Below are 21,326 nucleotides of genomic sequence, written 5' to 3' on the forward strand. Positions count from 1 at the left end.
CTCCTCTCCCCCCTTGATCTCGCTCTCTCCCCTCCTCTCCCCTCCTCTCGCTCCTACAGCTTCTGATATTGCTTGGTGTCGGTCGGCAGCTTGTGGTAGAGCCAGGACCCTGCGAGGGCTCCGACAGACCCGGACGCCATGACGCACAGATAGTAAGGCCACCACCTGCTGATGAAGAGAAGGTCCTGCCTCTCAGTCACTTTGCTGCTGCTCCTCCACCACCACCACCTCCTGCTCCTGCTCCTCCTGTTCCTCCTGCTCCTGCTCCTGCTCCTGCTCCTCCTGCTCCTCCTATCTGCCCCTGCCCCTACTTTCCTCGTCCTCGTCCTCTCCTCGTTCTCGGCCTCTCTACCCTCCTCTTACCTGTACTGCAAGCACCACCAGCCGCCATATAATGGAGAGAAAGTAGGTGGTCTGACCTGCGTTAAGTGAGGGGAGAAGAAGTGAAGGAGAGGAGGAGAAGAACAAGGACGGAGAGGAGGAGGAGGAAGGACGGGGAGGAAGAAGAGGAGGAGGAGGCTCGTCTACCTGTGCTGCGAATGTTCTGCTGGGTGATCCCAAGGTCGTGACGCGTCGCGATGTAGGCGAAGAGGACAAGAATAGGAGGCCCGCCAGCTCCGAACAGGCCGCCAAGGAAGCCGGCAATACCTCCAGCGACGGCTGAGGAGCGTCAAGGCAAAAAGGGCTAGAGGAGAAGGAGAACCTGAGATGGAGAGGGTGAAGGTATCCCAGGGCGAGCAGTGGCCAGGAAAGGATGAGCAGAACTGCTCGTTCTTCGCCTTGACGGGTGCGTGTTCGCTCCATTCCCCCTCCCCCCCGCTGCCAAGTTTGGATTTGTTCCTCCCTCCATTCACCTCGCTCGTCGGGAACGAGCTGTCTGCCCTGCTGCTCTCCTCTTGACTCTTCTCCTCCGCTTCAACAGCGATCAAGTTTGCGCTGCCTCGCTCCTCTAGCGTCTCCGCCTCCTCCATCCGCACGGCGGCGGGTCTGTTGGTGGACTGGAGCTCGACCTCCTTCTGCTTCTTCTCCCTCCATCGGATCACCATCATCTGCATGATGACGAAGGCGATCACGATGCCTCCGAACACTCGCTTGAGCATGTGCGACAGCGCCTCATGCCCTGACCTCACTGTGATTTGCAGGATGCTCGTGCCGATGGGCACAGTGACGGCCATGCAGGAGGAGATGGCGAAGACGACGGGCCAGAAGATGTTGTGCCGGTCGTAGATGACGAGCGGCAACGAGGTGACCGAGTCCATGACCGTCACCAGCGCGATGTTGCCGGCCAACCCTCCCAGCTTGTCATCCCCCGTCTCTTCTCCGAGGGCCCCGAAGGAGTTGAGGACCTTGAGGACGCTGACGAAGACGATGCCTCCTCCGAAGCCCGTGTAGGACTTGATCAGGTTCGAGACCTGCCACAGCTCATTAGCGGAAGTGGGGAAAGGGGTGAGGGCAGGAGTAGGTCGAGGGCAGGAGTAGGTCGAGGGCAGGTGGAGGTCGAGGGCAGGAGGAGGTCGAGGGCAGGAGGAGGTCGTTTCTTACAAGGCCAACGCTGGAGGACACGAGGGCTGCTTGCAAGGAGAAGTTTTGACTCATGGCGGCGGCATCAACATAGAGCAGCAGGTTGTGCTTGTTGAGATTGACTCTCCATTCTCAGCCGGCAACTCACAGGGTAAATGCGCAAACCGACTGTGGCAAGAACATCAGCAAATCTCTCCCCCTCGACATCCTCTTCACCGTGTCCTACCCTCACTCCATTCTTCGATATCGCCCATCTCCCTCCTGCCTTGCTACGGCTCGACCCGCTGATGTGCTCCCATCCTGGCCTCTCGTTTGTTTCTGCCTGACATGTTCCTCATAATAACAGCTTGATGGTTCACGCCGTTCTCACAAGAGGTTTTTCCTCTTCCTCTTCCAGTCTCTGCATGCCCTGCTTCCTGCCTGCTTTCCTTCCCCCTTGCACTCCCAAATCCCCTCGAAAAACTCTCACCATATCTCCGCCAGTCCTTTCTCCTCCCTCCTTCCCTCCACACCAACATCGACTGTTCCCTCCATCCGTGCCCTCATGACTGTTTGCATCTCCATCTCTCCCTCTCCATCCCGCCATCCTGTCCTCATCGCCATCGTAGCCTCCCCCCGCCCCCCTCTTTACATTGCACTGCTCCTTTCTATGTCCCCGTCCCCTGCTATGACAAACCTGCTAGCTGGTTGTCGCGGTGCCATATTTGTTTCTATTATAGGTTGCAGCTCGCCATAGGAAGCTTTCAGTGACAGGCAGCTCGGCCATTCCTTTTGCCGGGCCCCGGGTTCCTTGAAGGCCCGACTAGGTAGGGTTGCCTCGATGAGCCCCCTGTACCCCTCCGCCCCACACCCCTCCACCCCTCAATCATCCTCGTCCACCCCCACCCCCCATGGCCAAGAATGAGTCATAAAATATCGTCTCTTGAACCCCTCCATCGCCCCTACCCTTAACCCCTGGGGCTCTTTCTGTGGGACCCTAGCCCCGAGGGAGGATTGAACACCCTGAATTCACCCACCCCACCCCACCTTCCTTGATTACGCTTCCGTACATAGAGGTGGTCAGAGGACCCCCATCAGATTGACTACCCCTCGACCACCCATCACCCAGTCCATTCCAGAACATTCGAGATGAATGGCAGCGAGTAAAAAAGAAATAGAATATTTCAAATTGTAGAGATAACTTTGAATGTGGGAGGGGAATTTGACAGACCGCATCCAAACCTTTTAACCCACCCCTCCATGTACCCACCTCAACAGTTTATTCCACGAGAAACGAATAAACAGCCAGATACCCATGGGTACCCCTCCCCCATCATTCTGTACCCCCTCCTTCCCCTTACACTACCCCCAACGAGAATTCGATCGAGGTACCCCCATCGTTCAATCATATTTTAGCCCCTGTCGGCGACTACCCCACCCACCCTCCTATCGAACGCCTAAGTGCTTCTGACATGGCAGAGGAACCAGCGAAGCTGAGCATCGATCAAGCGCGCGGTAGACGCTCCTCGACTTCTAGTTCCTCTCCTCCTCCCCCCTCCTCCTTCCTCTCTCCCTCCGCTTTAAGCCTGAATCCCTTCCTATCTACCGTGCCCGTCCCTTCTCCTTTCTGTTTTGTTCAAAGTCGTTCGATTCCCAACTTGTTGTGCTTCAATCCATGCTGAACGTATGATATACAGTGGCTGCAAAGGAGGCCTGCGCCATTTTTGAACAGCCGGCCAATGCAGAAAGATTGCTTGCTGTTCAGAAAGAAAGCGCGGGCGACATTGGGAAATTCTTCATGATGGTCATTCCTGTAGCAGTGGAGCTAGTTGGCTCAGTAATTGCGAAGTATGGGTTTGAACCCTCACAAAGTGGAGCGATGGAATTTGTCAAAGAATTACGAAGATACGAAGCAGATGGAGAGATCAAGGCGCTGGTGAAGTTGCATTGTGGGGACCTTGTAAATATCTGAGCTATACACAGGCTGACAATCTGAAGACCAAGTTTATGCCTAATATGATGCCAGCGGCCCCTGTGGACGAGATGGCTGATTGAGTGGATAGAGTCTCGGAGATGTACGACGTGCCGATCAGCGGTGAAGTCATGAAAGGACTTGAAAATTTGTCTAACGTTAGTATCAGGTAGAGCAGGAATTTCAAATTGACAAGGATGGTTTTCCATTGAGTGGCCTCCAACCTTGCCCCTTGGAGCTTGTTTGCTCTGATGTGGTGAATCAAACTAAATACATTTTGAGGCCAGGCTAGAGCACTTTATTTTTCTTGTGAGTAATGCAGTGTGCGACGTGTAGGGTGGTCTAGCAGTGGTGTATACAATAATTAGGGTGTCGAGTTGTTGTAAGAGCCATCTGTTATTTTGGATGAAAAAGTTTCAGATCTTGCTTAGTACGTTATTCTACACTCGTGCATGTTCCTCAACATCTTCCCGCACGTTACAGCATTGCCGACCTCCCTCGTGGCGGCGGAGCATGCTCTACCACCACTCCCTCGACACTGTTCTCCAACACTCCCCACCTGTAAAGTTCCGGCGTCAAGCTTAAGCTTCTTCTACAGCACATCCTGCCCTCACCTGAACACCTGATCACACAGCCCACAACGCATGTTGGCGCAGCCTCCATTCTTGACGATCGCCATCCCGCAGTGAGGACAAGGCCTCCAACCCCCAACCCCATCGATGGTGTCCGGCCATACGAATCGTTTGACCCAGCTCCATATTCGCTTCGCTATGTGGTACCTGTGCTCGGGATCCTCCCACTGACGTTCGCAGACGAAGCACATGATGGTGGCCTGCCCCGAGTAGCCAACCCCCATGCACGACATCTCCGGACATTCCACGATGTCACTGCCAGCTGGTTTCCTTGCGATGAGCATCTCCCTCTTCTGTAGCTCGCAAACGCACTGCTGCAGCCTCAGATTCTCGCGGGAGAGAAACACCAGCTTCCTGTCCAACAACCTTCCACAACCTCCGAAGCAGCGCACGTTCCAATGTCGGGCATGGCGCACTCGCGCGACCTTTTCTGCATCGTCAGTCTTGAGGTATTGAATCACGCAGCCTTTGCAGCATCTGTCTCCGCAAGAATTGAACACCATGTTCCAATATGGCACCCTTTCGCAGCAAAGAGGGCATTCGTCCGTCTTCAGTGCTAGGTATCCAACTAACAGCAATGCAACCGTTGCAAGCAGAGAGGGAAGACTGAAAGAAACAATCAGCATCATTGAAGAAACGACAGGGTGCTTCAAGTATCGGAAGTATTCCAAGGTGCCTGCAGGAGCCGCTTTAAGAGCAGATGTCAACGTCACTTCGATGTTGATAGTGATGGCAACATCCCACGAAGTTGAGAGCTTATCGGCATAAGAGTAATCTTTCAATCTCTTCAATGAATATTGGAGTTCTCGAGTCAGCCTGACCAGTCTTTGATGAACAACTTCCACCACACGGTTCTGACGCTGCCCTCCTTCCATCCCTAGAATTCCCTGGACGGGGCACAAACAAGGAGAGACAGCTCACGAAGATCGATTGAATGCAAACAACAAGAGATATCAACCGCCTGAAGGAAAGCCCGTCAGATACAAGCACATGTTGACCTACTCCAAAGCCTTCAAATCAGGTTGCCCACAAGAATGCTACATCATCATATTTTGTTTGTTTCCTCCATCTTTCTCAGATCTCAAATCACCTCCAGCCTATCCTGTTTTATCTCACGACCCATGTCCTCTCCTACAGTGCCAGCCTTCCTTCTCCTTTCCCTTCCTCCTCTTGACCAACCATTTTACCACAAATTCTACGTGCCTTCCGTTCATTTGACTGAAAAAGAAGGGCAAACCGGAGCAAACAAAGGAGGGGGAGGATAGAGCCTACAAACCCGCCTCAATAAAATACTAGGAAACGAAAAAGGCAGCGAAACCCGCTGACGGCATGCACGACAAAATATGATGCTTACGGATACTCACGGATACCCACGGATACTTTCCCGAGTACTTCGGAAGGAATGAGGGGGATGAGGGCGGTGACTAAGCAGGTATTATCTCAATACCGCAGGGGGTATTTTGTGTTTTGCTTTATCCCGATTGTTCTTGATATTTGCAAAACAATATTCGATAGAATTGAAATTTAGCAGAAAAAATGTAAAACTAATTCAAACAATTCAGATCAAGACAAACCCTGTACCAAGCACAGTGACTCCTGGGTTATGGCGTAACCCTGGAAGATGCCCAAGAAGAACAAGAAGCATGCTAACAGAAAGAAGCGCGAGGAAGACAAGCCTGAAGATGATGCAGAGCAAGAACAACAACACGTACAGACACACCATGATCAACAAGAAAGTCGACAACAACTAGCTCCTCCTCAGCACGGTTCAGAGCACAAGGATCTCAATGACCAAGAAGAGACGCAGACAGAACAAGACAGACCAGACGAACAGAAGGCTCCTGATCTGTCAGACGGAGTAAGCTCATCTGAGAATAGCAAGAACAAGTCAGATGATCCCACAGACACTCATGTGGAGCCGACTAATGGATCCAAACCGCAGGGCGATACCGATCAAGTCCGAGACAATGCAGATTCTCACAGCGACCTAGGCGGCAGCGTTCCAGTTGTTGCTGAGCATGCGACGGATGAGGGAGAAGAGAGGCAGCACGATGCGGAGGAGGTCAAGATGGCACCTCACGATCACAACCAAGTTGAGGAGCACGATGCGTATGATGATGATGCAGAGAGGAAGAAAGAGGTTGGAGATGATGAGGGGGGTCAAGTGCATGTCGACGCATGGGCTGGTAGTGACTCAACTCAAACTGCCCAGTCGAACTCTCAACCCGACATGACTGACCATACAGACGCTGGACAACCTCACGACGACAAGACTCAAATCTTCGTGCCTGTCGAGAACAACGAGTTTCACACAGACAGTGAGGGGGGAGATGGGGAGGAGGAGGAGGAGGAGGAGGAGGAGGAGACAGTTGTTGCTGTAGACGAAAAAGTTGCGTTGTATGCTCAAGGAGAAGATGAGACGAGGGAGGAGGAGTTGGAGGGCCGACAGAATGGAGGACAGACGTCAGCCCACAGGAGCATTGAGGAACAAGGGGGGTTGGAAGCTACAGGCGAGGACGAGGACGAGGACTCAAATGGTGACGTGTGGGGAGGGGATGTGACCTGGGGGGAGGACGGAGGTGATGTGAATGAGGACGAGGACGGAGGTGATGTGAATGAGGACGAGGACGGTGAGGACGCGATGAGCTGCAGCAACAGGCTGGGCTCCGATAGGTTGTTGGAGATCCTGGGAGAGATTCCTCCCGACTTCGCTGCTCCTAAGGGAGATGTGGAGGGGGACGTGGTCGACTCGGATGTGGAGGAGGCGGATGCTGATCCCGGCCTCGTGGTGAGAGCAGAAGAAGATGCAGCGAGGGAGGGGAGAGCTGGAGACGAAGACGAGGGAGAGGGAGCCAAGCTTTCTAATGGGCATGAGAAGCATGACGACGACAATGAAGAGGAGGAGGAGGAGGAGGAGGACGATGATGACATGGGGACCGAGCGCAAGGGGGAGAAGAAGTCGGGGCAAGAGACCAAGGAGGATGGGCGGGAGGTGCCTGGTGCCTCTCGCAAGGCTGACAAGCAGGAGGCAGTGGCAGCGTTGGCTCCGAGTCAGAGGGCGACGGTGAGAGATCTGTTCCTCAAGAAGGTCCCGGAGAGAGTCGCCGACGGTTCCCGCAAACTTGCGCTCGCCTTCCTCATCCTGGAGGGCCAGGACTTCCCCTCCTACGAGCCCTACGAGGAGTTGAGCTGGTGGCCGCACCGCCTGAGGCTGCAGGTGGAGGACAAGCGCCCGGGCATCAGAGCAGCGATCGTGAGGACGGAGACGCGAGGCCCCAAGAGCGCCATGTACACGACCTACGTCATCCACGTCAAGACTGCGTTCCATGTCCGCGGCGTCGCTCGTCGTTTCTCCGACTTCAAGCTCCTCGACCGCAAGCTCCGCGCTCGCTTCCCCTTTGCTCCTCCTCTCGCCATGAGCAGCCGCATCCTCGGGACGCTGTCGCCCGGGTTCGTGCAGGAGCGCCGGCAGCAGCTGCAGGAGTACCTCGACAAGATCCTCGCCGACCACCAGCTCGCCCACAGCGACATCCTCAAGACCTTCATGGCCCTCAACGGCTGCAGCGAGATCGGGGAGGAGGAGGCGGCTCGGGAAGAGGAGGGGAGGGCCAAGGGAGGTCGCACGCTGGCGAGCAAGAGGTGGGAGGTGAACGAGCATCCGATCGCGAGGCTGCTGGAGGAGCTGGGAAAATGTCGGTCAGCAAAGGAGGCGCCGCGGGAGACGAAGCTGCTGAACAAGATTGGGCTGATCATGTGCGACCTGGGCAACAAGGCGGAAGGGCTCGTGTACCTCCAGAAGGCCGTCGCCTCTGCCCGCCTCTCCTCCGACCGCCACGCGCTCCTGACCTGCCTCAGCAACCTCGCCTGCGCACACCTCAAGTTCGGCGGGGAGGGGACGAGCATCGACCTGCTCGAGGAGGCGGTGGAGATTGCGCAGCGACTGGGCGACATGGCGGAGGAGGCGAACATACTCCGCAAGATCGCCCTCGCGCATGCGTCGGACGGGGAAACGGCAGCGGCCCTGCGGTTCCTCGGGGAGGCGAAGGATCTGTTCCACGAGGAGGAGCACGTTGAGGGGGAGGCGATGTGCCTGCTGAGCTTGGGGATCCTCCGATACGAGAGCGGCGAACATGCCGGAGGGATCGACGCGCTGGAGGAGAGCCTGCAGCTGAGGCGGACGCTAAAGGATAAGCTGGGAATCGCCGAGGTGCTGAACAGGATCGGGCTGAGCCTGGTGGACATCGGGTATCCCCTGCAAGCCCTCGACTACTTCGAGCGCGCCCTCGCTCTCGCACAGGAGGTGGGGGATGCGCAGGGAGAGGCGCAGACCCTGCGCATGCTGGCCTATGTGCACCTGGCGCAGGTGGACGGGGACAGGAAGCTGAGCTTGGAGCTGTTCCGCAAGAGCCTGTCCTACTCCAAGAGGAACGGAGACGTTGGGGGTCAGGCCGCCTGCTACGAGGGGATGGGGGATGTGTTGATGGACATGGACGACGCCAAGACAGCCGCCACTCACTACACGCAAGCGCTGAGCATGCGGGAGGGGTGGGGGCTAGGGAAGATGGACCCCCAGGGGCACATGCGACACGTTCAACTGATCCGCAGCAAGATCGCGAGAGCGAAGGCGCAGGTGCGAGAGAGGAGGAGAGAGACAGAGAGATCGATTGGAGGGGTGGGAGGGTTGTGAACGGGCAGGGGCGAAGGATGAGAATTGACGGGTCGATGCGACAGATCCTGGAATCTTCGGGTAATGGCGACGAGTCGTCAGATGGTAAGAGCAGGGACGAGCAGAGGGCGGCGAGGAAGAGCGAGGGAGGGGGGAGGAGAGGGGGAGCGAGGGAGGGGGGAGGAGAGGAGACGGCATGGGAGGTCAGGGATGAGGAGGTCTGACTTAAGTGTAGGTGAAGGCGATTTCCTGTGGCGTTCGAACAACGGTCCCTCCCCCTTCCTCCACCTCAAGGCCAGCTGACCCTCAGCAGGTGTCAACACCGACAACGAGCTCGACCCCATCGCTGAGGATCGCGAAGTGAGCAAGGTGATGGGGTGACACAGCGAAGGAGGAAGAAGGGGAGGCGAGGAGGAAGGTGGAGGTGGGGGAAGGTGGAGCGAGGAGGAGCGAGGAAGGGAGTACGAGGTTGGATATTGATTTCTCCTTTCAATTTGTAGCAGCAAGAGAGTTCCAATGGGAACCTGACGTACCTCAAGGTATCCCCTGACAAGTCCCGTCCTTCCTCCTCCTCCCCGCTCTCCTTCCCTCTTCTTCTTCTTCTTCTCTCCCCTTCCCCTCCTCTGCTTCTCCTTCCCCTGACCCCGCGCAGGAGCTCGCGTCCTCCACCATCACCAGCGCGCTCACTAGGATCTGGTCTTGATAGAACACTGTTGGTGCTAGCAAATCTGCCATGCTGTCTCCCAGCTGCTTGTATTCCCCCCTCTCCCCCAGCTCAAGTTCAGCTCTCCTTCCTCCTGTACACGTACATCCCCCATGAGTCCGACCAGGAGACGGCGACCTGCTGGCGGTCAGCTGGAGTCCTGTCAAGGGTGATGTCACCTTGTAGACGGCTGCTCGCTCGAACTCCGGCTGAACGTCGAGGATGCGAGACCAGGAGACAACGAGAGCGCCGGGAGCGAGCTCTGAGAGAGAGTGAGAGGGAGGAGGGGAGAGGAGGGCAAGTGGTGAGAGGAGAGAACAAGGGAGGAGGGGAGAGGAGACGGGGAGAGAACAAGGGAGGAAGGGAGAGGAGACGGGGAGAGAACAAGGGAGGAAGGGAGAGGAGACGGGGAGAGAACAAGGGAGGAAGGGAGAGGAGACGGGGAGAGAACATTTGTGATGGTGAGCAGGAGGAGGCAGGGGGAGGGGAAGGAGCACAAGGTGAGTTGCAAACCGTCGGCGAGCTTCTGGTTGAGCAGAGCGCCGAGGTTGACGTCCCTGCTGAAGGCGAGCACGAGGATATGGATGCCGCTGTAGAGATATTGAGAAGAGGAAGAGAATGGGAGGCAGGGGAGAGGGGGGGAGGCAATGAAAGGTTAGTAGGAGGAAGACAAGGGGGGGGAGGGAGGAGGGGGAGGGGCGAGGAGGGGGGACCTGAGGTCTGCCTGGAGGGCATCGAGACATTCAAAAGAGATGAATTGAGATCTGCTCGTTTGTCATTTCACCACCTCCCTCATCCTCATTCTCATTCTCATCCTCATCCTCCCCTCATGCTCTTCTCTCGTCTCGTCTCGTCTCGTCTCGTCTCGTCTCCTCTCCCTCATGCTCTCACGTCTCTTCCGTGAGGTGTCGAGCTGCTGCTTCCTTGGCAATCTCAACCTGCGCAGCTCAAGTCATTTCCTCCTCCCTCTCCCTGTCATCCCCTCTTGCTCCCGCTTCCCCAGTGCTCCCGCTCCATCGCCCCCTCCTCCTTGCTTCTCTCTTCTTCTCCCTCCTCCTCACTCTCTTGCCTGCGAGCATAAGATTTCCCAGCCCTTGGCGCGCATCTGCCACGTCAGAGCCCCGTAGAAGACGTGCCATCCGATGCTGCTGCCCAGCACCCCGTAGATCTAGAGATGCGCATGAGCGACATCTGGGAGGAGGGGAGGTGAGAGAGGAGGAGGAGGAGGAGCAGCAGCAGCAGCAGGTTGAGAATGTTTTGATGAGTTTCAACTTTGCCGTTGCGCTTCGCATGCTCGACGGCTTCTTGCAAGACTTGATTCTGAAATACCTGAGGCTCCAACGTCACTTGCACCTTCGTACTCCCCTCTCCTCCTATTCCTCCTTCCCTCTCCTCTCCTCCTCTCCGCTTCTCCTCCGTTCCCTCCTCCCTTCCTGTGCTCTTCTCCTCTCTTCCTCTCCCCTTCTCCTCCCTTCCTCTTGCCTTCCCTCCGCCCCCTCCTCTCCTCCTCCTCGTCACCTTCAACCAGCTCTGGTAGAAGGTGGAGCCGTAGGCAAACGAGTGCTTCAAGTAGCCCGTCAGCCGCTGCATCCTCCTTCCGTCCAGCTGCCTGTCCCCGATGAACTCCAGAGTCGTTTCTTTCCCGCGCAGCTGCTCCATGCTCAGTATACCCCATCTCTCTCTCTCCTCCTCTCCCTCCTCCTCCCTTCCTCCTCCTCCTCCTCCCCTCTCCTCACCTCGAGTACAAGACTGCGCAACTGGCAGGCCGTCGTCATGGCGGGGGAGCAACCCGTTTCATCCTGCCAGCCCGCAAGGCCGTTGAGCAGGGAGCGCTCGTCCTGGACAAAGAGATGGTAGAACTCGTTGGTGTCCGTGTTGATGTACTTGAATACAAAGTCTGGCCTCCTCCTCTGAACCTCCTCGAACGCCCTCGAGCTCTCCGTGTGCCGCCCGAGCTAAGATGAACCATCAACGGTCCGCAAGGGAAGACAGAGGAGTAACAGAGGCTAAGGGGAAGGGGAGGAGTAGGAGCAGGAGTAGGAGTAGGAGTAGAAGTCAAAGTAGTAGTAGTAGTAGTAGTAGTAGTAGGAGGAGGAGGAGGAGGAGGAGGAGGAGGAGGAGGAGGAGACTACCTGACGGTACACGATCCCAAGGTAAAAGAGGATGTCGCAGTTGCTGGGGTCAGCAGCAGCAGCGCGGAGGAGGTGGCGTAAGGCTCCCTGCCATCGATTTCATTTCCAACCGCAAGAGTGAGGAGGAGGAGGAGGAGGAGAGAGGAACGAGAGGAAAGAGAGGAAAGAGAGGTGGAGCAGGAAGAGTGAACGGAGGAGGAGGGAGGGAGACTGAACGCGTGAGATTGACCTGCATGTCCGGGACGTCGAGGAGGAGCTTCGCGTAATTGTAGTTCAATCCGTGATGTTCGGGCTCGTACTGCAGCCCTTGCTCCAACGCTCTCATCGCCTCCTCCTCCTTCCCCGCGTTCTCGAACGCCAGGCCCAAGTTGTTGTACCCTCGCGCGTCTCGAGGCTCTAACTTGGTGACCTTGCAAGGTTTCAGTGCGGGAAGGAGTGAGAGCGCAAAAAGAGAAAGGGAGGAACGCGAGGGAGGAAGAGGTCAGGGAGGAGGGAGAGGGCAGGACAGATTCTGAGAGAGAAGTGAACAGGGAGGGAGAGGAAGAGGGGAGGAGAGGAGGGATGAGAAGAGGAAGGGAGGGGGGAGGGGGGGCGGCAGGAGGGGTGAAGACACCTGAAGGAAGAGATCAGCTGCCTCTGCGTACTGATGGCCATTGAACCAGGCGAGTCCGAACTCGAACAAGGTCGCGACATGAACGTCTTGGGCCTTGAGGACTTCAGCAGAGGTCACCTCAACAAGCCACTTACCTCCTCTTTGAATCTCCTCCAGTAGACCCTCGACGTCGTCCAGTTGCGCTCCCTGGCATGATGGAGGGCAGCCTGATAATTGTCCTTCACCCGAGGAAGCACTTCCTCCATCTTTGATGCTGACAGATCTCCTCCTCCTCCTCCTCCCCCCCCCCCAACGTCGTCAACGAGCCCCACCAGCTTCCATCCTCGCACACCCTTGTCTTCTCCTCGTGCCACCTCGTCCCCAGCTCGTTGCAACACCGACGTCACATCTGTCTCCTCCTGCTTCCTTGCCCCCTCCCCAGCCTCCGCTGCCTGCTCCACAGCACGAGCCCCTGAGTACTGGGAGGGGCTGGAGAACGTCTGTTTCTTTCTCGCAGTCACGCGGTGATGTCGGAGGACGGAGAGCACGCGGGTCGTCAGTCCCGTAGGCATCCAGGAGCCGGAGAGGTTCCCCCACTCGTTCCCCTCCACCTCCAGCACCACCTGCACCTCTCGGTGGAAGGAGGAAGGGAGTTCCAGCGCCTTGAAGCATTCTGCTCCCGTGGGGTACCGCCCAGCGTAGTCGAGCACGACATGGTCAAAGGAGCGGACGAGGTCTCGCAGCCGCGAGCACAAGGGCATGTTCTTTTCATCGTAGTAGTCCAGCCCCATGAAGACGAAGCAATCCTCGTCTCCTCTCATCTCGTAGTCCTCCAGCAGCATCGGCACATGCCTCACCCGACATGGCGCGCCGTTGAGCTCATCGGTGGCCAGAGGCTTCACGTACGGGTCGACTGTCGTCACGGACTCGTGTCGTGAGAAGAGGAAACTGCTGATGGGGGTCCGGTACCCTCCAACCTCGAGGATGTTTTTGCAGGACCGAAGATGGTAGGCCGCTAACACGTACCGCGACTTGAACGCATCGTGCTCGTAGAAGTTGTGCTCCAACTTGTGCATCGTCGCCCAGTCAGCAACGAGGTTTGAGCAGTTCTTCCCGTACCATCCCCCATCGCACAAGCACATCCCTCGCTCAAGGCAGCGACCGTGACCGTTGCATCTCAACGAGCAATCGGCATCTGGTTCATTGGCGTTGAGGGAGGGCAAGAGCAGCAGAAGAAGGCAGCTGCTCAACAGAGAATATCCTAGGACTCTGAGCCTGCTGAGTGAGCGTCTTCTGCCGCATGCCTTGCAGCTCATCTCGGTGATTGGCGACAACGTAAAGCTTCGATCTTCGAGACTTATAGCTCTCTTGTCCTACCTATCTGCCAGTATACCAGTGAACTGATCTAGTCGTGTACTGATCTAGCAGTCTACTAGTCTACTTAGCACTAGTCTACTAGTACACTGATCTACTCGTCTACTAGTCTACTGATCTACTCGTCTACTCGTCTACTGATCTACTCGTCTACTAGTCTACTGATCTACTGATCTACTGATCTACTGATCTACTCATCTACTCATCTACTAGTCTACTGATCTACTCGTCTACTCGTCTACTTATCTTCCTTCTCCCTCTCTCCCTCTCTTGCTCCATGCTCCGCTATCGTAACGCCATGGGATTTATCTCATTGCTGCCCTTCGAAAAAGCATGATCGCACTAATAGCTCTGTTGCTGTCTTTTATAGGAATAACCAAATTTCAGCTAGGCAGGCTCGTCTCGGTCACGGATAGGGCCTCCAAATATCAGCCTGAGTGAAGGAACTGAGAGCGGCAGGTACAGGAGGCAGCAGGGAGGAGGAGGAGAGGTAGCAGGAGGAGCACGAGGAGCACGAGGAGGAGGAGAAGGAAGCATGCTGTAGATATATAGCATGGCTTCTGATGCCGCATCCTCGTCGTCCAGTCAGGGGCTGACCTTCATGAAGGGAGTCGATGTGGTCGAGGATGAGGGCGAGGTTCGATGGGTGGTGAAGTCGGAAGCTGACGACATGGCGGTCATCTTGGCTTACATCTCCAAGAAGCTGCTCCATTCCAGCAAGCTCGCCTCCTTCACCACCTCCCAGCTGTCTTCCAAGCACTGCCCCTTGCTTACTGCCAACAGCAGCTCGCCCGTGACTTGTCTGACAGCTTTGGACGTCAGCGGCAGCCCGGTAGGGGATCGAGGGATCCAGACCCTCGGGCTCTCCTGCATGCCGAGCCTGAGGACGCTACACCTGCAGCAGACGGGGCTGGGGGACGAGGGCGCTCAGTTCCTCCAGCAGACCTCAAGCTGTCTCACCGACCTGACGTCCCTGGACGTGCGGAGGAACCCGAGCATCTCCCCTACCGCCCTCCTATCCTTATCGCAGTCCCTGCAGGTCTGCTGGCCGAAGCTGCTGGAGCTCAACGGGCTGAGGCTGGCGGAGGACGGAGGGGACGTGACGTGCTGTGAAGGGGACGTGACGTGCTGGGACATCCTCGCGATGGAGCAGAGTCAGCTGCTCGTCGCCTTCGCGGGGATGAGGGCCAAGGCAGCTGGGAAGCCTGTTGGGGTCAAGCTGAAGCTGAAGGGGGTGGTCGACTGCTCGTTTCTGACGTCGCTGCATGCTCTAGACGTAAGCTCCAACAACCTGCGCGACTTGTGTTGGCTGTCCAGCTTGCACTCTCTGCGCGTGCTGAACATCTCGGACAACAGCATCACCGACAACAAGTCGCTCTCGCTTGTCACTCTCCGCAACTTCACCTCCCTGCTGGATCTCAACCTGTCAAAGAATCACATCGGAGCGACTGGCAGTCGCCTGCTGCTGGAGACTCTGCCCTTCATGAGGGACCTGCGCAAACTTGATCTCAGTCACAACGACATTGAGCATGAAGGACTCGCTTGTCTTGTCGCCGGCTTCAGCTGGATCTCAGGCCTGGAGAGCCTGTCTCTCGGCTCCAACTCGCTGGGCTGCGACGCAGCTGAAGAGCTCGCAGCTCATCTTCACAAGCTCTCGAGATTGACCGAGCTGGACCTGAGCGACAACGAGCTCACGAGCGACTGCTGCGACTCCTTCGCCCGAGGCGTCACGAGTTTGCGCGAGCTACGAGCGCTGGGGTTGAGGGGAAACAAGATCGAGAGCGAGGGAGCGTCCAAGCTCTCCGCCTGCTTCTCAGGTCTGACGGGCTTGACGTCGCTGGACCTGGGGGGCAACTCCATCACAGCATCATGGGAGCACAAGAGCGTCGGCCGCTTCTCGCTCCTCGTCGGCCTGCAGATGCTCTCACTGGGGCAAAACCACCTGAGAGAGCATCTGATCCGACCTCTCTTCCACTCCCTCTCCTCCCTCTCCTCCCTCCGCTCCTTGAACCTCAGCAGCAACGGCATCTCCTCCTCCGCTGTCAAGCTCGTCCTCGACCTCGTCTGCGCCGCGACCTCGATCAAGTCGCTCAACATCGGAGGGAACAGCATGACTGAAGGCTGCGACGGGGAAGAGATCGCGAGGTCACTTGCGGGGCTGAGGAGTCTGACGGTGCTCGACGTGAGTTTCTTGTCGCAGTGGAGCAGCCAAGCTCGACCCATCTGTGCTGCCATCATGGAACTGAGCAACCTCACCGACCTCAACGTCTCCAGCAACTGCTTGAGCGGGTGGGAGGCGGCAGGGAGCATGCGTCTGACCAACTTGACGAGTCTGCGGTGCAGCCAAGTGAACTTGACCTGCAGCAACATCGACCGCGTGCTGGTCTCTATCGGAGCCATGCGTCTCCTCCGAGACTTGGACGTGAGTCGCAATGCTCTCCAGCCCTCGGGCGCGTCGCTCCTTGCTGAGTCTCTCGCGCACCTGGTGACGTTGACACGGCTCGACGTGTCAGCCAACAGCATCAGAGACGAGGGCGCCGTCGCTCTCTGCCATGGCTTGACTTGCGCCTCCCGACTTGACAGGCTGACCCTCGACGACAACGAGATCGCACGTGCCGGAGCTCTTGAGCTGGTCAGCTCAGCTCACCTCTGGCCTCGGCTGCGATGCTTGAGCCTGCGCGGCAACGAGATTTGCTCTCCTGTCCTTCAAACCGTCGCGAGCTCCTTCCCCGAGTACGTCAAGATCATCGAGTGAGGGACGTCCCTCACCTGGTTTCCGCAACGCGGATAAACATGGGATGACTTCCAAGCATGAATCATGGAATAATATTTCGAACAGAAACAATGAATTGCAGACTTGCATGATTACAAGTATGATATGAATATTCATTAGAAACAATTACGAATGAGCGATGGTGTAACAAGCAAGGCAAAGGATCTCATAAGACCACTTCCGCAATCTCCATGTCTTGTTTCATCTGCGTTGACTTCACCTCGTTTTGTCTCTCTTGTCATCGCTCTTGAAATCAACCCGATCACACGATCGGGTACGAAGCAGCGTCTCCAACCCCGCATGTGCTGACGCCAGCCTCCTTCTCCAGTCTCACATAGCCGTCCTGTTGGAGCACTCAGTGCTTGTAAGTTCTCCTCTCCTCTCCCCTTCTCCTCACCTCTCCCCAGTCGTCTCCCCAGGAGTTCTTGAGCAGCCAGAAGTGTTTCTGCCGGATGTGGTCGTATCCGTACCTGAGGCATCGAGCTCAGTCACCGCCTGTCTGGCGGGAGCAGCAGGCGCTTCCTACCCCACGAGCAGCAGGCCATGGTCGATTCTGCTCTCGCACTTGGAGCTAGAGATTATTCCTCCGTGATAGAACCTGAACGCCATCTGCTGAGCCTGCACAGCCACCGCCACTGGTTGACGCACGACCGCCTGCTCAAGGCCGAGCATGTCGCGGTAGTCGATGTCACAGTAGTCTCGTATCGTCACGTTCCTGGCGAGCTTGACCCGAGTCTTGCACGTGCCATCATCTCTGACTGCGTCAGGAGCAGCTGGTCGCCTGCTGGGGCTGACGAGGTCAAGGAGGGAGTCCTTGACGGCGACGAGGAGGCGGAGCACGAGCTTGAGGTAGAAGAGATCGAAGATCCAACTCGCCGAGCCCTTGTCGTCCCAGTGGTACTTGTAGGGGAGCTTGCCGGAGATGTAGGGAAAGGTCTCAGCTGATGCGATGCCGCCATTGCGAATGATCCACTCGAAGGAGTACTGCATCACTCCCCCGTCGCACCCTGAGTTCAGCATCATCTTGTCGCACTGCACCAGCTCCTCGACTGACAGCGGCAGCAGCTTGTTCCCTGCTGCCGCCCACGCGCCCTCCACTGCTCCCACAGTAGCGAAGGACCAGCAGCTGCCGCAATGACCCTGAAGGAAGGGCAAGGGTCAGTTGGGAGAAGAGCAGGATCAGGGACGGTGGGGGAGGAGCCTGACCTGGTCCTGCACTGCTGTCACCGCTCCCTTCTCCCTGTGATCGACGATGAAGTCAACCTTGCCGGTCTTCCACACGTGACTCGGCAGCGAGACCTTGCGGTGAGGACAAGCGTTGCCATACCTCCTCAACCACTTGGACAAGCTACCCATGCACTTGAAGCCCAGCAGACCCTGGTGCCCTACTTCAGTTCTTGCTCAACCAGCAAAGACAACAAGGCTGCCTGCTCGAACTCCTTGTCGGAGATGTCGGCAAACTTGTTTGCGCTGAGTCGAAAGCTCTCGAGGCGACTCTTGTACCTCGAGTTGTGCTCTTTGATCTTGATGTAGTTGCGCCGGAAGATGTCGAACCTCTTTCGATCTTCTTCAGGTGCATATGTGCGGTTGTACTTCTTCTTCCACCGAGAAAAGATTCTCTCATGCTTCTCCTCCATCTGCGAGCCATGGTCTGACGCCTTCATCTGCATCTCAGCCGGCAGCCAAAGTCTCAGCACGTCCACGGAGAAAACGAGCAAGGCAAAGCTCAGAGCAAGGAGCACCATCAAGGCGAACACGACCGGCCCGTAGAGCGTTGCCTGAAGCATCAATCTGCGCTTGCATTGTTTCCTTCTTGCCATTCTGCTCGTAGAAGGAACTCGACGTTCAAGTCGTTGGGAAGCCAAGGAGATGCGAGGAACGGAACAAGTTCGAAAAGTCCTGCAAGTCCGAATGCTCAGAGCCGCCGCCCAGAACCTCTTGCAGGGATCTCAGAGGCTGCTGAAAGGTCCTTAGCGAAGTTTCAGAGGAAGTGTAGGGGAGCAGGAGCGGCAGCAGGAGCGGGAGCGGGAGGGGCACGGGAGGGGGAGGGGGCGGAGCGATGGAGCATGGGGGTTTGTGTCATTTACGAATAAAAAAAAACAAAAAAAACCTTCTCTGGTAGGATTGACATTATTGCCCCTCATCCCCATACAATCTCCTCATCGCCCTCATCTCCCTCCTTCATCGCCCTCATCTCCCTCCTTCATCGCCCTCATCTCTCTTCCTCATCGCCCTCGCAATCAAACAAACGCTGAGGCGGACCCGAGAAGACTACGTTAGATTTACTTAATTCAGTTTAGCAGTACTGTCACGTGCAGTTGCCATGGCGGGGAAGTCGAAGCAGGGGAAGGAGGGGGGAGGAGGAGGAAGCAAAGGAGACGAAGGTGAGACCATGTCATGCGATGCTCCTTCACCAATACTCCTCTCTCTCCCCTTCTACCTTGGGAAACTGGACCTGAGCTGGATTGCAGGAGCTCTGAATGCGTTTCTCAAGTGGGCGAGCGACGAGGAGGCTGTGAGGAAGTGGCAGCGGGAGATCAATCTCAGGAAGATTCTTGGCACCAGGCCGAACGTGATGTCCAAGGACAAACGCGAGAGAGGAAATGGAGTATTAGCACGGTTGACCAACTTCTTTCCTGACGAGGTATGTTTGGTGGGGCAGCACCTCTACCTCTGATGTTGTCAAGGTGGCGGAAGGAGCAGCCATCATCGCCTCCAGGGTGCCCGAGGAGAGGTGGAACATGCTCGAATGGAACGGAGATGCCTCGCAGCCCTGCTTGGATGGAATATCTGCAGCCCATCGCTTCGGAGCTGTGGTGGACCCTAGCGACCTAGTCGGAGTCTCAGAGTTGTATCATGTACTCTCCGGTCTGATGCCGCCATGTGAGAACACCTGCACGTCTCAACGTTTGCCTCCTTGTCTTTCTCTCTGCCTGCAAGCATGCTTGCTTGCATGTTCTCCTTGCTGTCTTTTCCCTCTCCCCTCGGACCTCACAGTTGCTGACTTTGCCTCTCAGCGGCTGACAGGTACAGCGCTTTCCATCTGGGTAGGCTGCAGCAGGGAGACTTTGTTGGATCGCAAGACGATGCTGCTTATTGCGTCGTTGATCGATCAGTCAACGACCCCTCTAGGTGTTACACTACCTCCTCCCTCCCCCACCAACACAACACAACACCAACACCTCCTCCCCTGTTTTTTCTTTTCCGTTTCTTCTTCTCTTTTATCTACCTGTACATGCTTCTTATCGCTTGATGTACAGGTCTGGCATCGCCAAGTGCTCCAGGGACATCGCAGTCATGCTGTTCCTCGGCAAGGTGCTTTCTCCCTTCCTCCACCTCCACGAGCTCAAACCTGCGCAGGACCAGGGCAAAGGAGGAAGCATCTTCAGAGACCTCTACCACGAGATGCCAACCGGTTGGCCTTCTCCTCTACCACCTCCTCCTCTACCTCCCGTCTTGCACTGTCCCTCTCCTCTTCTTTCTGTCTTCCTCCTCCTTCCTCTCTTCTCTCTGACTGATAATGGTTTCAGCTGCGGACAGTTACGAGCTTGAGTTTAACTCGCTGATGGCCTTCCACGTTCCTCGGGAGTACGAACTTACCATCAATCAGAGTGATTCGACTTGTTTCTTCCTCTTCGGGTGGTTCCTCAAGGTAGTCAGTTTCCCCTCTCTCCTCCTCTCTCTTCCCTCCCAACACTCTCCCCATCCCTGCTCCTGCTCATGCCGGAGATCCTCCTTCACTTTGTTGGTTTCATCGTCCTGCTTCGTTGCCCATCTGGATGTTGTCTATCTCACCTCCTCCGGCAGGAAGGAGAGCTCTACGAGCTTGAAGAGAGCAAGGGACCAGCTGAGTGCCAGCAGGGGCTGAGCAAGAAGAAGAGCGTGAAGCTGACGGCCAAGAGGAAGTTAAGGGTCAAGGCGAGTGCAGCTCCTCCTCCCGCTGCGAGAGTGACGCGAGAGGCAGGCAAGGAGGGAGGAGGCATATCAGGTGCCCGCAGAGTTCCTGAAGCTGGCGGAGGAGCGAGAGGAAGCGAGGAGAACCAAAGACTTCGAACGGGCCGATCGCATCCGAGAGATCTGCAGCAGCGCCGGACGTGAGGAGGAGGATGGGGAGGAGGAGGAGAAAGAGGACGAAGAGAGAGTTTTTGGGGGGGGCCAGAGGGAAGGCGGGGGAGAGGATGCGCACAGTGTGAGAGGCTGACGTGCTGCTGCTGCAGTGAAGTTCAACGCGGGGGGGAGGCTGATGAAGAGCAAGGACTTTAGTGAGAAGCTCGTGAAGGAGGCGCTGCTCAAGCTGCAGGAGAAGAGCAACCCTTCGTCCTCGTCCTCCTCTGCCTCAAAGTCAAGAAAGAAGGAGAGCAAGACTGAACGTATCCTGCGGCAGGCGCGAGAGGCTCAGGAAGCAGAGGGGAAGAAGGAGGAGAGGAAAGGAGAGGAGGAAGAGAAGAAACCGAAAGAGCACAAGAAGGCAAAGGAAGAGCAGAGCTCCGAGGTTTGTCGCCCTCCTGTGACGGTCTTGACTAACTCGCTAGCAGCTCGCTGGCAGCTCAACACCAGCAGGAGAGAAGGAAGAGAAGAAGGCGAGCAAACGAGAGGATGTGAAACGAGCAGGGAAGAGAAAAGCAGAGGAGGAGGAGGAGGAGAAGGCCATGGCAGCAGCAGCAGTCAAGAAAGAGCCCAAGAAGCCCAAGAAGCCCAAGAAGCCCAAGGACGAGGAGGAGGAGAAGGAGGCAGAGGAGGGGGCTGCGGTAAAGGAGGTGAGCAGGAGGGAGCGGAACCAGCAGAAGAAGCTTGACATGATCAAGAGGAGAGGATGGTTGGGGGTGAAACAGTGAAACTCTCCTATACTCCTTGTAAATAGTTAAACTCCCTCCCATCAGACTCCTCCCTTCCTCTCCTCTCCCCCCCCCCCTCCTCCTTTCTTCACTGTTCAATTCCTTCGCCCTCCCGCCCGCTCTCAACACTCATCCCTCCTCCCCCTT

At 56.6% G+C, this 21,326-nt stretch overlaps 8 protein-coding genes across 8 annotated transcripts; 4 read left to right on the forward strand and 4 right to left on the reverse strand.

The window, feature by feature from the left end:
- Positions 1-53: 53 nt before the first annotated feature.
- GUITHDRAFT_103223 (hypothetical protein) lies at positions 54-1,993 on the reverse strand (the record flags this gene model as incomplete). The annotated part of the gene is made up of 7 exons (XM_005838229.1): positions 54-185; positions 364-419; positions 529-660; positions 704-1,412; positions 1,670-1,689; positions 1,738-1,843; positions 1,892-1,993. 7 exons carry the CDS (start codon positions 1,991-1,993, stop codon positions 54-56), a joined length of 1,257 nt encoding a protein of 418 aa, XP_005838286.1.
- Positions 1,994-2,955: 962 nt separating this feature from the next.
- On the forward strand, positions 2,956-3,884 carry GUITHDRAFT_151036 (hypothetical protein). Its single transcript, XM_005838230.1, has 4 exons — positions 2,956-3,015; positions 3,198-3,436; positions 3,484-3,595; positions 3,642-3,884. Exons 1-3 carry the CDS (start codon positions 2,973-2,975, stop codon positions 3,553-3,555), a joined length of 354 nt encoding a protein of 117 aa, XP_005838287.1. The 5' UTR covers positions 2,956-2,972; the 3' UTR covers positions 3,556-3,595; positions 3,642-3,884.
- Positions 3,885-4,082: 198 nt separating this feature from the next.
- GUITHDRAFT_161671 (hypothetical protein) lies at positions 4,083-4,979 on the reverse strand (the record flags this gene model as incomplete). Its single annotated transcript, XM_005838231.1, has 1 exon — positions 4,083-4,979. One exon carries the CDS (start codon positions 4,977-4,979, stop codon positions 4,083-4,085), a length of 897 nt encoding a protein of 298 aa, XP_005838288.1.
- A 2,876-nt stretch (positions 4,980-7,855) lies between these two features.
- On the forward strand, positions 7,856-8,791 carry GUITHDRAFT_66229 (hypothetical protein; the record flags this gene model as incomplete). The annotated part of the gene is made up of 1 exon (XM_005838232.1): positions 7,856-8,791. The coding sequence occupies one exon, from the start codon at positions 7,856-7,858 to the stop codon at positions 8,789-8,791; it is 936 nt and encodes a 311-aa protein (XP_005838289.1).
- A 760-nt stretch (positions 8,792-9,551) lies between these two features.
- On the reverse strand, positions 9,552-13,339 carry GUITHDRAFT_103227 (hypothetical protein; the record flags this gene model as incomplete). The annotated part of the gene is made up of 9 exons (XM_005838233.1): positions 9,552-9,611; positions 9,653-9,735; positions 9,987-10,063; positions 10,365-10,411; positions 10,992-11,123; positions 11,210-11,428; positions 11,835-12,014; positions 12,219-12,311; positions 12,353-13,339. The coding sequence occupies 9 exons, from the start codon at positions 13,337-13,339 to the stop codon at positions 9,552-9,554; spliced, it is 1,878 nt and encodes a 625-aa protein (XP_005838290.1).
- A 1,412-nt stretch (positions 13,340-14,751) lies between these two features.
- GUITHDRAFT_85175 (hypothetical protein) lies at positions 14,752-16,435 on the forward strand (the record flags this gene model as incomplete). The annotated part of the gene is made up of 2 exons (XM_005838234.1): positions 14,752-15,388; positions 15,968-16,435. The coding sequence occupies 2 exons, from the start codon at positions 14,752-14,754 to the stop codon at positions 16,324-16,326; spliced, it is 996 nt and encodes a 331-aa protein (XP_005838291.1). The 3' UTR covers positions 16,327-16,435.
- Positions 16,436-16,606: 171 nt separating this feature from the next.
- On the reverse strand, positions 16,607-17,700 carry GUITHDRAFT_66300 (hypothetical protein; the record flags this gene model as incomplete). Its single annotated transcript, XM_005838235.1, has 5 exons — positions 16,607-16,687; positions 16,742-16,789; positions 16,876-17,098; positions 17,246-17,484; positions 17,551-17,700. 5 exons carry the CDS (start codon positions 17,698-17,700, stop codon positions 16,607-16,609), a joined length of 741 nt encoding a protein of 246 aa, XP_005838292.1.
- A 967-nt stretch (positions 17,701-18,667) lies between these two features.
- On the forward strand, positions 18,668-21,179 carry GUITHDRAFT_134789 (hypothetical protein; the record flags this gene model as incomplete). Its single annotated transcript, XM_005838236.1, has 11 exons — positions 18,668-18,728; positions 18,816-18,988; positions 19,032-19,227; positions 19,362-19,476; positions 19,605-19,659; positions 19,705-19,759; positions 19,875-19,996; positions 20,152-20,256; positions 20,309-20,438; positions 20,562-20,836; positions 20,880-21,179. 11 exons carry the CDS (start codon positions 18,668-18,670, stop codon positions 21,177-21,179), a joined length of 1,587 nt encoding a protein of 528 aa, XP_005838293.1.
- Between the last annotated feature and the right edge of the window lie 147 nt (positions 21,180-21,326).

Source organism: Guillardia theta (genome assembly GCF_000315625.1).
Source record: "Guillardia theta CCMP2712 unplaced genomic scaffold GUITHscaffold_12, whole genome shotgun sequence".
NCBI classification, from domain to species: Eukaryota; class Cryptophyceae; order Pyrenomonadales; family Geminigeraceae; genus Guillardia; species Guillardia theta.